We start from the raw sequence: 11904 nt of genomic DNA, 5'->3' as shown, positions 1-11904 counted from the left end.
GACAAACACACACAAACACAGACACAGAAATGCACATAGTCATATAGACACACACACACTCAATGGCCTACACATACATCATACACATATAATAATCGTCTTTATTAAAGTCCGTGTGTAGAAGACAGTTGTGGTTGTAAAACTAAACACTCAGAGTAGTTTGCTCACACTGACAATGAAGAAGAAAAACCAAAGGAGAATAAGAGCACAGCAAAGGAAGTGGGGGTGCCACAGGCCTCTCTCGCCCACTGGCTCCTCTGCCTCAGACTGGGGAAGAAATGCAACAGCTCCATGTGTAAAAATGGAAGATTCCATCGGAGTCCAAAGAAACTGTCAAACGTTGGCAAGTCTGTGAGGAAAGCGTCCCCTGTGTTATTTAGAATTGCAGAGTCAAATTTGCTACAAACAGAAGTACTGGGCTTGCAGTGAGCAGTGTGTTAACTTGGTAGGATCTCACACTGTGAAGGGCGTCTCCGGGTTCTTCATGCCTTGGCTTGAGTGAAGCTTTTGAGTTTTTAAGTGAAGACCCATGGTTCGAGCCCAGGTGTGGCTGGTGGGAGTCCAAAAACTAGCCACGATGATATACTCACAATTGGGGTTCAGTGGTGGCTCAAGGTATGGTGTGGGTACCCTGTCTGTAGACTTCTCCAAGAGGACTGGGACCTGTAGATATTAAGTAGACATAGGCAACTCCATCTTTCCTTCCTCTCTTCCATCACAGCGCGTGTTCGTCTGGGACCTGGACGAGACAATCATTATTTTTCACTCCCTGCTCACGGGGACGTTTGCATCCAGATACGGGAAGGTAAGAATATGCTTTGTCTTTCTCTCTTTTTTTTTTTAAAAAAAAGTCACATTTATGTATTTGCTTACTCTGCGCCTGAGCATCTGGGTCTGAGTGTGAACATGTATGGCACCGTAAGTGTGTGACGCTCTGAGAACGGCTTGGGGAAGTCAGGTCTCACCTTCCACAGTGTGAGTCCCAGGGATAGAACTCGGGTCCGCAGATTTGACAGCAGGTGCCTTTATCCACTTGGCCAACCTGCTGGCTCTTTATTTTCAAATGCAACTGTGTGCCCAGGCTGCGTCTCCTGGGAACCATGGAGGCTCCTCACGACCATATGCCAACCCAAAGCTGACCCTTTGAGTCAGCCCAGGATTGGATGCTATGAAATATTCCTCTGGTATGTGAGAATTTCATACGCTTCCTATCTGCCATCTCATGCCTTTGCTCCTAGAGCATGAAGTCATCAGTGTCTATAATTACCCAAATCCTTGGGGTCTACTCTAGAGGGCAGAGGTATACCACAGCCAGACATATAATAAGCTGGAAACTGGGTCAAAGTGCTTTCCTGCTCCCTGGTTCTCTAGAACGTGAGACAGTGGGTATCTGCCTCTGTTTCTCTCTCCTGCTGAACCTGGAACTCACTTCTTTGACATAATTGGCTGGCCAGAAAGCCCCAGGATCCTGTCTCTGCTTCCCCAGCTCTGGGGTTACAGGTGCATGCCACCATGCCCGGCTCTTGACACAGTAGTCGGGGACCTTTCTCATGCTAGTGTGGGAGCACTTTACTGAGTGAGCCATCTCCACAGCAGGTTGTGGACTTAACAGACCACAAGCAGAGGAGCAGGACATTTGCTGTCTCTTCAGGGGCATCTGGAGGGGTCGAGGGTAGCACTTGAGAGGAAAGCATAGTGGCCTGTCTGTTCTGAGGTGAGAGGCCTGGGGTAGCTGCCTGTGGCACTGGTGGGGAACGAGGCTCACCAAGCCTGGGAAACCCTTTTATTTCTGCTCAGTGTGCTGGACTTGACATCACCTCATGGTTTTCCCAGCTGCTCGCAGTTTTTATGGAAGTTGTAACGAGCCGGAGGTGTGATTAACAGGGTAGATTTATTGTCTGCCACAATGCTGTGCCGGATATAAAAATGGTGTCAGGGGCGCAGAAATCTCTTACCCATAGACACGTCATTAATATGTGTGGCAGGGACGGCGGCATGCCCTTTCAGGCTCCGTGGAACTTAGGTGGTTGCCAGCGATAAGAGCGGCTGCAGACATGAGTAGAGTCAACAGCCACAGCAAACACATACCATCCCCTAGATCCATGACTGGCAGGCACATGCTCCCCCCGGGGGTGTTGTATGTCGCCCATTAAGGCTGTTTTGAGGATATCCATCCACTGAGTGCAGTCACTACCCCAGGCACACACTGGATTGTGTTGGGTGAGACTGTGGATCTGGAAGAAGCCGACCTTCCTATGTGTGTCCTTTGGCTTCTTAAGCTAAACTGAGAGGGCACTTGTGGAAAGGGCCCTCCAAGCACTCCATTCTGGGTCCCATCCCCTTGGTCCACATCATTTCTCAGGGCCAGGCACCTCTCCCCAGCCCTTCTTCAGCCAAGCCACCACTCCCGGCTGGCACTCCTCACTGATCACTGACCTCTGCCTTCCCATACCTCTCACAACACTATGAAGGCAGGCGAGGGCCACCATCCCCAGCTCCAGGTCTTGTAGCTAATGTCATCTTCTTCAAGGGCCTTTCCCTAACAACTTCCATCGAAGGTGCGCCTCTCCCTAGAAAAGCACTCGTGCATTTTGACCGTAATTCCACACTTTATGGATGCCTCCCTTGGGGACACTAAGGACTCTGAGGACAAGAGACGACAAGCATTTCTCACCTTCCCAACCCAACATGGTTCATGGAACGGGCTTGCTTAAAGAGCATTTGTTGGATGAACGAATTGGGGTGATATCCTAGGTTGCCAAGCCTCTGGAGGACCAGATTGTCCATTCCTGTCTTGTTTGCTTCAGGACACAGTCACAGAACAGGCTCTCCCACTTAGCAGGCATCAAGTAAATATTTGCAGGAAGAAGGAATGGGAAGAGGGAGAATGGAGAAAAGGGAGAAAGACAGTGTCAAAAGAGAAATTCCTAACTGGTGGCCACTGGCCAAATTCAGCCTGCAGATATTTTTGTTTGGTCTCTAGAGTATTAAAAAAAAATGTGAATTTATCGCCAACATTTAAAAATCGGGCGATTGCACAGACCAAAACAACCCAGAAATCTAGCTCTTCTTGAAAAATGAGGCAATCTGGCAAGCCAGCACTCCCCTGTGGCAGCAATCAGCAAGAACTCGGCAGCAGATGCGCTTAGGGACAAGTGTTCTCAGGGCCCATGGCCCCGCCTGCCCCCTCACTCAGTCATGGAGCTCTCCAGCCCCCCCAGTATCTGAGCTTCTGTGCCCTAGAACTGCTAGGCTGTGGGAGGTCAGAGCCGGAAGGACCCAAAGCCACCATAGGCAACCAGTCTCTATCATGTGAAGAAGAAACTGAAGGTCTGGGGGAGTAATATCATCCGAGAGAGTGCAAGTAGGACTCAGGCTCATCTGCCTTCTTGTGCAATCTCTGAATGTCCTCATTCCTCTTCTGAAATCTTCCATTCCCTCCCCCGGCTCCCTGTAAGGTAAAAAGAAAAAGGGGGGGGGGTATTTGCTAATTCTGGAAGACTTGAACTTAAGAGACTTGACATAGCCGGTGGTGGTAGCACACACCTTTAATCCTAGCATTCAGGAGGCAGAGGCAGGTGGATCTCTGTGAATTTGAGACCAGCCTGGTTTACAGAGCAAGTTCCAGGACAGCCAAGGCTACACAGAGAAACTCTGCCTTGAAAAATAAACAAACAAAAGCCCTTGAAATAGCAAAGAAACTACTGATTTCTCGTGAACATGTACAGACACACACACATTCACACACATGTACAAGCACACATACATTGACACACGCGGACATATACATACTCACTCACACACACATGCACACACTCACACATACACACACCCCTCAGACTCCAAGCATAAGCAGCTTGAGCTGGACTAACCCTGGAATGGAGGCTCCTCCAGGCTCTTTTCTTTGTTTTCTGTTTTTGTTGTCCTTGTCCATGTTAAACTTTACATGAACAGATGTGTGTGTGTGCACGTGCGTGTGCATCACTTACATACCTGGTACCAGTGGAGGCCAGAAGAGGGTGCTGGATATCGTGGAGTTAGATAGAGTTGTGAACTACCATGTGGGTGCCGGGAATTGAACTCAGGTCCTCTGCAAGAGCAGCGAGTGTTCTTAACTGCTGAGCCATCTCTCCAGCCTCTTTTCTTGTCTTATGTCCCCCTTTTTAAGGCCGGGATTCAGAAGTTACACATATCACTTGTTTCATATCCCATTGGCTGAAACTTTGTCACATGACCACAGCTAGCTGCAAGGGAGTCAGGGTAAGGTAGTCTTTCTCTGAGGCAATCACTTGCCCAGCTAAGATGCAGGGGTCCTGTTGCTCTGAAGAGGAAGAGATTCTGGAAGACCACTGGCAGTTTCTAGCTCAAAGTACCACTCAGCATACAATTATTTCTATTTATGGGACAACAGGATTTGTGAGTCTGCACTCCAGAGAGAGGTCCAAGCTATACCTCTATGCTAGGAAGTCAGAGAAAGGCGAACAGCCAACATGAGCAGAGCCTGTTGTGCAGACAGAGTAACCAGGACCCAGGAGACAATGCAGTTGGGATATTCATAACAAGAACCCAAGGCCTCCACTTCTGGCCCGCTGTTGTTTCTCTGTACTTTCTCTGCTATATTCAGGGTACCCATTCCTACCAGCTGAAAGCAAGCAGAACTCTAGGTTTGAAGCACACATAGGTGTGCTACATGGGTAACTGGTCAAATCACAGTACCTGAGCCACCCAGGGATTGCTGAGATTCAGGTCTGGCTGGATCCAGGAGCAGCATCTGCAGCTCACCCTCAGCCAACTTTTCCACATGGTGATTGAGTCTCTCTCAGCAATCCTAGCTGACTAAAGGAGTTTCTGCATCTTAAATCTCCAGAACAACTCTTGCCCCACCCTGGCTGCAATGCCTATCCCAGCCTCTGCACTTACATTTGCCCAGGCTAGACCCAGAACCTGGTATGGATGAAATGGAAACCAAACCATCCTATGCCCCAGGAACCTGAAACACCCTTTCTGGAAGGGTGGAAGCCCCCAGACATGTGATACTTGCTCTAGAGGCCAGAACCATTGGGGCATCCATGCCAAGGACCCATAAGTCACTGTCCACTCACTCTGTTGAGCACTACACAGAAGCAGGATTCATGTCTGTCACAGCCTCTGCCAGAGGAGGGATCCCTGTTTACTTAGGGAACAGAGACCAGAGCTAACTGATTAAAGAATGATTCAAAACAGGGTGTTTGTGTTTTAAAACAGAAACTGGGCTGTCTTCCTGATCCCAATCAGGGGGTGCTGAGTGCAGCTGTCACCTCTCACTTCTGTGCCAACCCCTCCCACCCCCCTCCCCACCCCCAGGGCTCAGGGCCCACAGCCCTGCTGTAGCTACCTCCCACAGCTCCTGTGGGTTCATCAGCTATGCCCCTAGAGGTAACTTCTCCCTCCTAAGCCTCATGTCCACTCTTCCCTGAACCCCACTTTTCCTGCTGGGATTAGGAGATCACAGGGTGGAAAGTGTGGGGAGCCTTTGCCAGGAGGCAGGGTGAGATCTGAGGAGCTGTATCATAGCCATCTTTGATTTGAGGAGAGGTATGATCTTTCCTCCCAGATCCATGATGCTGCCCACACTCCCTCTGTGGCTCAGTTTCCAGAAGCTTCTTGTAGAGGTGGAGCTTACCTCTGGGATGGCGACTGCGGCTTGCGCGGCTGTTGATAACTGCTTTGTAGAGATTCAGTGTTCTCAGTCTCGGGGTACACGGCTCAGCAGGTCAGTCTCTTCCCAGAACTGAGAGTTCAGTGCCACGGTCTCATTTTTTAATTTTGTTATATTTACTTAGTATGTGTGTATGTGTTGCCACGTGTGTGTGCCATGGTGTTCACGTGGGTCATATGACAACTCCCAGGAGTCAGTTCTCTCCTTCCACCTTGTAGTCCTGAGGAGCAAACTCAAGTGTATGTGGGGCGGGGAGACAACCACTCAGATGCATGTTTGTTTGGGGCTGTCCTTTCTACTCCACTGATCTCTGTGTCTGTCTGTTTGCATCACTTTTGTGGTCAGTTTTGAAATGGGAAGTCGTGCTTCCACATTGACCTCTGTAACTGGCTCCTCCCTCAGGTGCGCCACCTGTGGTTTTCACAGGACCTTTGCACATGCTGTCTTGTCTACCAGGAATCTCATTCCCCAGTTCTGCTCAAAGTTCTTCCCTTCCTTATTCAGGAACCCGTCCAAATGTTCCCTCAGCAAACAAACCTCGCTGCCTCCTGCCCCGGCTGCCTTATTATTTTCTGTCCCACTCCCAGCCGATAGCTACAGCATATGACTGTAAACTCCATGATAGCATCCCAAGGTGGGTTATGTTACCAGGGTTCACCGGCCCTGCCAGGCAATTCCAGCTTCTTGGAGCCTTAGTCAAAGACCTGACAAAGCACACAGATTGCAGTGTGACAGGGGACTTCCTAGGAGCAAAGCAACTGGAGGCAGATCAGACGTGATGCACCTAAAAGAGCAGCAGGGTGCTTGAACCAGAGAACTCAAGGGTCCGGGTATTGTCTTGTCTTCCATTTCAGGGTCTAGGGGGAGGAGATGGTTGCTAAGGGTTTCTGTTTTGATTGGCAGGCCTGGATTGTGTAAGCCTTTGCTCACTGTATAGCATGCATCTGATCTGAACCATGTTCGTCACCCAGTTAGGTGTAGATATAAGACAGTAAATAGGTGTTTACCCCGAAAGTTCACCAGAAGATATAGTGTACCTTATTGAGCATGCACCCAGAAGTCATTCAGGCTCCTACCTCCTATACTAAGATATGTTCTGGGATAGATGTCCAGGGGAAATACACAAAAAGGGACTTACCAGACCTGCAAGACGGCTCTGCAGTTAAAGGTGCTCAGTGATCTAAGTTCAATCCCTGGAACCCACACTGGAAAGAAAAGACGAACTCCCAAAAGTTAACCTCTGACCCCTATAGAGACACTGTAGCATTTGTATGGCATATGCCCATACTCACAGACCCAAGAATAATAAATAAAATAAGTTGTTTAAGAAGATGAGTTGCCAAAAAAAAAGGAAAAAGAAAAAAAAAGGAAAAAGAAAAAGAAAAAAAGAAAAAAGGAAAAAGAAAAAAAGAAAAAAGAAGAAGAAGATGAGTTGCCAAGTGGCTACTAAAGAAAAGCTAGCTAATTCTATTGTTTAGAGATGAATGTGCACATGGCCCAAGCCAAGTGGAGTTCCAATTCACTGAGCTGTCCCCTATGCTTGCCTGCCTCACTTAGGTACCTCAAGTATAGACCCGAAATGTGTGTCAAATCTTGAAAATTGAATACCAGCAATATTTTTATGCAGTATTTGAAAAATTCAGATCAGTGCCAAAACTCAAATAATGAAAGAAAATCAGCATTTGAAATAAGGGTTAGTGATTGTAAGTCACATCACAGCCCTGCATCGTGGAAGTAGCCTCCAATGGATCCTGATTCCTTGGCTGAAGTGGCAGTTAAGTCTCTACAGGACAGATGGCTAAGTGTCACATGAGTAGGAACAGACTGACTTTATCGAGTCCTGGAGGGTTGTCCGTGTGTGTGTGTGTGTGTGTGTGTGTGTGTGTGTGTGTATTCACATGTGTGTGTCCATGCATGTGGAGGCAGAGGAGGACATCAGGTGTCCTCCATCTATCTCTTCCTTGTTCCCTTGAGATGGGGTCTCTCCTGAACCTGGAGCTGAGCTGGCAGCAAGCCAGCCACCATGACCCTTCTGTCCCCACCCTCACACACACAGTGCTGGTGTTACAAGTGCATATATGGCCATGCCCAGCTTTTTTATTCAGATGCTCGGGACCAGAACTCATGTCCTCGTGGGTGTGTGGGGAGCTCTCTCTATCCACCGAGCCTCCTCCACAGCCCTAGATATAGCTTTGTTTTTATTGTGCATATTTCAATAACTTTTCCCACTTGGTCTAAAGTATGGAAAAATATAAGAATGTTTAGGGGTCAGTTTCCTTCTGCCTTGGGCTGGACAGGAGCACGGTCCCAGCTGCAGCCTGGGGCCCCCGAACAGAGCCTGGCAAACAGTGAGCACCAGAAGTGTCTGTGAGACCATGAGAGTTGGTGAGGAAACATTGAAAGTGTCTGAAGCAGACAGAGTTCTCAGCTCTCCTGCACTAAATGCAGTTTTCTTTTGCCTCAATACAATTTATCTTCTAAGGCAAGCGTATGTTCTCCAGCTTCCTCATCAGCCTTCTCCAGACTAGATCAGACATAAGACAGTAAATAGGTGTTCAGAGTCTCTAGAGTCTCAGCAGCAAGAACCTGGACGAGGGTAGTGCAGTCCTCAGCTCCACAGGACATCACTGGGGTGTGTCTGGTACCTGTCTCTGTAGCTTCTTGTAGTGAGGCTAGTCACGGTCACAGCTGCCTCATCCCAGCCAGGGGTTAGCTCCTAAGTGGGTCATCAGGGTGAGGGGCCTCACAGTGGGGAAGCCAAGGGTCCTCAGAACTCTCTCCCCATCAGTGGGTTTGATTTTGAGGACTGAGGCCAGGAGCCAGCATTGCTAGTTGCTCCTTTAGTCCAGAACTTCCAACTTGCTCCTTTGTGTAGAGGAAGCAAAGATTGGAGGGCATGCTGCCGTGTCACGGTGGGCGGGAACAGCAGAGCCTGTGGGTCACACAGAGAGGCAGTTGCTATCGTTACAGTACACCCAAGGCCCAGCAGCACCCATGGTACCCTGAGTGTGCCCAGTAACTACAGCAGCTCAGTTCTGCAAGCGCCCCACTCCTCCTGGGCCAGAACCACATCCCAAGCACTGGGGATACTGCTGGGAGCCAAGGCCAGAAAAACTTACATCTCTGAGGGAGAGAAAGAAGACAATAAATGAGAGGAATCAGGAATATAGAGAAAAGCCAGAGATGTCGATACAAATCTGTGGTCCCACTGTTGGGAGGCTGAGGCAAGAGGATCACCAGTTGGAATCCAGACTAGGCTTCATAGACAGAGCCTCTATTAGAAAGAGGGAGGGGCAACAGAGGAAGAAAGAAAGTGCAAAGAGTTCCATGGGGACAGACTCAAGGAAGCTACATTTGAACATCAACCTGAGGAGGAGGAGGAGGAGGAGAAACAGATGCCCAGAAGAAAAGCACACACCAAGAAGCCTGCCTGGTTAACATGAAAACCAGCAAAGAGGCCAGTAAGGCTGCAGCGGTGCAGGAGTGGGGGACAGCAGCAATGGGACCAGCTTCTGCTGTGAAGCAGGAACCCCAGGGGTTTGGGGAGGAAAAGTCAGGCTGAGTTCTCTCTCAGAAGAAACCCTGGCTGCTCCCCAGAGAGGTCTGGTTGGAACTGGGGAGAACCTAGAGAGAAGGGCTGCCATCCATCTGAAAGAGTCTGGTCAGTCTAGGAGGTAGAACAGGGAAGGAGGAGCACAGCAGGCTGCATCCATTTTGAAAGCAGAATCAATCACAGATAAAGATGAGAAGCAGGGGCCAAGGAGCCGGCTGTCAATAAAATGTGTGCTTGGCAAGCAGGAGGTATTTAGTTCAATCCCCAAAACCCACATTAAAAAAACCAGAAGTAACACGCATGTAATCCTAGCACATGGTGGAACACGCCTATACACACACACACACACACATATAAACACAAGCACATACACATATATAAATACAATTGTACACAAATACACTACACACACATAAACATACACCACACACACATACATACATCACACACACTATACACACATGCACAAATATACACACATACACCACACTCACACATAACAGAAATTTTAAGAAATAGAAGTGATCATGTTACTCTTTTGCCCATGCTAAGGTTCAAATGAGAAGGCCCGTTGGACATTAGTCCATCCCGAGGCCCTTGGATTGGATCCCCACCCCCACCCACCTCAAGACTCAGCCCTCTGCTCACAGCTGCCTCTCAGACATCCAGCTCTCTCCATCCTCTAACAAACACCAGGCAAAGTGCTTAAGGACCGCTGTTTATTTTATTTCTTTAATGAGAAAACCTTCGCGTTCCTCCCGTTCAGCTGTGTTTATTTACACTGTGCTGGGCTCCGGGCCTGCTACAGGCTGAGGTCTGACAGGCTCAGGAGCCCCAGCCCCGGCAAAACACAGTCCTTAGAACTCTATAAAGTAGACTCTCAAAATAAATACTACCTAATTCGCTTGGCAGAGGTGGATTAAGTCAAGATGAATACAATTTAGAAAGGATTTGCTGAGGAAGTGGGAGATTTTGTTCCCCCACTGGGGTTGAGCTCGCATCAGAATCTTTTCTCCACCTTCAGACTTTTGACAGTTAAAGCTATTTGGTTCTTATGACTAATGAAGAAACAGCTTGGACTGGTGCTTCCGGCCACGGTTTGGTTTTTGTTTTGTTTTGTTTTATTTTTCATTTTTTATTTTATTTTATTTTATTTTTTGTATTAGGAGTTGGGTGGGGGCGATAGCTTTCCTAGGCACTTTGCTCATCCTGTAAGGCATCTGCTGTTGTTTTGGGATGGACCAGGAAGAAGCCAGAGGTGCTTTGAAACATGTCACACACGTGAATGACAGTCATGGGGCCTCCGGCAGGGGGCGGTACCCTTTGTCATCTTAATCCCTTGTAATAGCTTAACCCCAAGCAGGAGCCTGAGGCCTGTGCTTATACGTTTTCTTGCCATTAAAGGCTTCCATCCAACAGAAAATATAGGGTTTGGTGACTGCTAGAGGTTATCCGAAAAGCGTTCATTAGGGTCTTTCTTTGAAGCCACAGCTCTGCTCGATGTTACTTGGAAAAACTGTCCCCTTGTGGAATCCCCCCCGCCCCCGCCTCCGCCCCCGGCCTGGGTTGAAGGTTAGCAGGCTAGTTAAGGCTTAGAAAATGCAGCCTGCTCCCTTTGCAAGCCCTGTCCCTGCTCCCTGCCCACCTGCCGGAGGGGACCTGAAAGGAGAAGAAAGAGGTTTACTCACCTATGAAAACCTAAGGGAACCTGACTGGGTTGAAGTGAGAGGTTCTTTTGTTCTCTAAATACAGGGGCTGTGCTCTCAGTGGTCGAGGTGAGAAAGGTCCGGGTACCCTAGAAACGGAAACAATGGCAGGGGTTTCCTTTCCTAGTTGAGAGGGGCCCCCAGCGCCCACCTGTGCGTCACGCCCTTCAGTCTCCAACAATAGGGGTTTTGAGCGTGTCCAAAGGTTGCTAGGATTCCTGGAGCCTCTGGTGATGAAGTGAGACTGGATGAGTGGCCAGTGATTGGCACTGCAGTGGGTTTGTCCCTCCCCATGCCAGCTTCCCCATACTTCCTCTGAGTGTGTGAACTTTGGGGCCCCTCTAATGGTGGGAGGCAGAGCTCAGGCGGAAAACCCCCACTAGGACCTTATTCTAAGTAGGAACATAGAGCTAAAGGATCCCTCTGGGGACATCACGGGGTCACTTGGTGGAATATCATTTGGTCATGAAGAGGAATGGAGCCAGGTTACGCGGGGCAAAAGCGGCAAACGTGGAAGAAGAGAAGAGGTGGAGCCTTAAGTGGCTTCAGAGCGAGTGTCCAGGGAGCTAGGATGTGGCTGGTGGTGACCTGGGGTAGAGTGGGGTAGAGAAGCGGTGTTTTGTGGGGATGTAGTTTTATTCTTCAGTGAGGAAAATAAATGGTGGTGGAGCTGCCCCTGAATTACGATCTCCAAAACACGTGTGTGGACTGGAAAGATGGCTCAGTGGTTAAGGCTCTGAGTACCCGTGCTAAGGGGCTCCTTTCTATCCCCAGCATCCACATGGTGGCTCACAACCATCTGTAATGGGATCCGATGCCCTCTTCTGGTTTTCCTTATCCCCTAGCTGTATCTGACAGGTTGCTTGGCCACCATGTGCCTTCTCGATTTCTCAGTTGAAATATGCACATTAATACGTCACAAGTATTTAGAAGGGGTCAGTTCTGTG

General features: G+C 48.9%; 1 protein-coding gene across 1 annotated transcript in view; it reads left to right on the top strand.

Moving 5' to 3' along the window:
• Eya2 (EYA transcriptional coactivator and phosphatase 2) overlaps positions 1 to 11904 on the top strand; it is a 94471-nt gene that overhangs the window by 55292 nt on the left and 27275 nt on the right. The window contains exon 7 of the mRNA XM_028769769.1: positions 722 to 805. Within this exon, the coding sequence (XP_028625602.1) occupies positions 722 to 805 (84 nt within the window). The remainder of the gene's footprint in view (positions 1 to 721; positions 806 to 11904) is intronic.

Source organism: Grammomys surdaster, unplaced genomic scaffold, assembly GCF_004785775.1.
Source record: "Grammomys surdaster isolate TR1022 unplaced genomic scaffold, NIH_TR_1.0 193, whole genome shotgun sequence".
Taxonomy (NCBI): domain Eukaryota; kingdom Metazoa; phylum Chordata; class Mammalia; order Rodentia; family Muridae; genus Grammomys; species Grammomys surdaster.
Note: the sequence above shows the minus strand (reverse complement) of the source record. Positions and strands in the feature narration are given on the sequence as shown.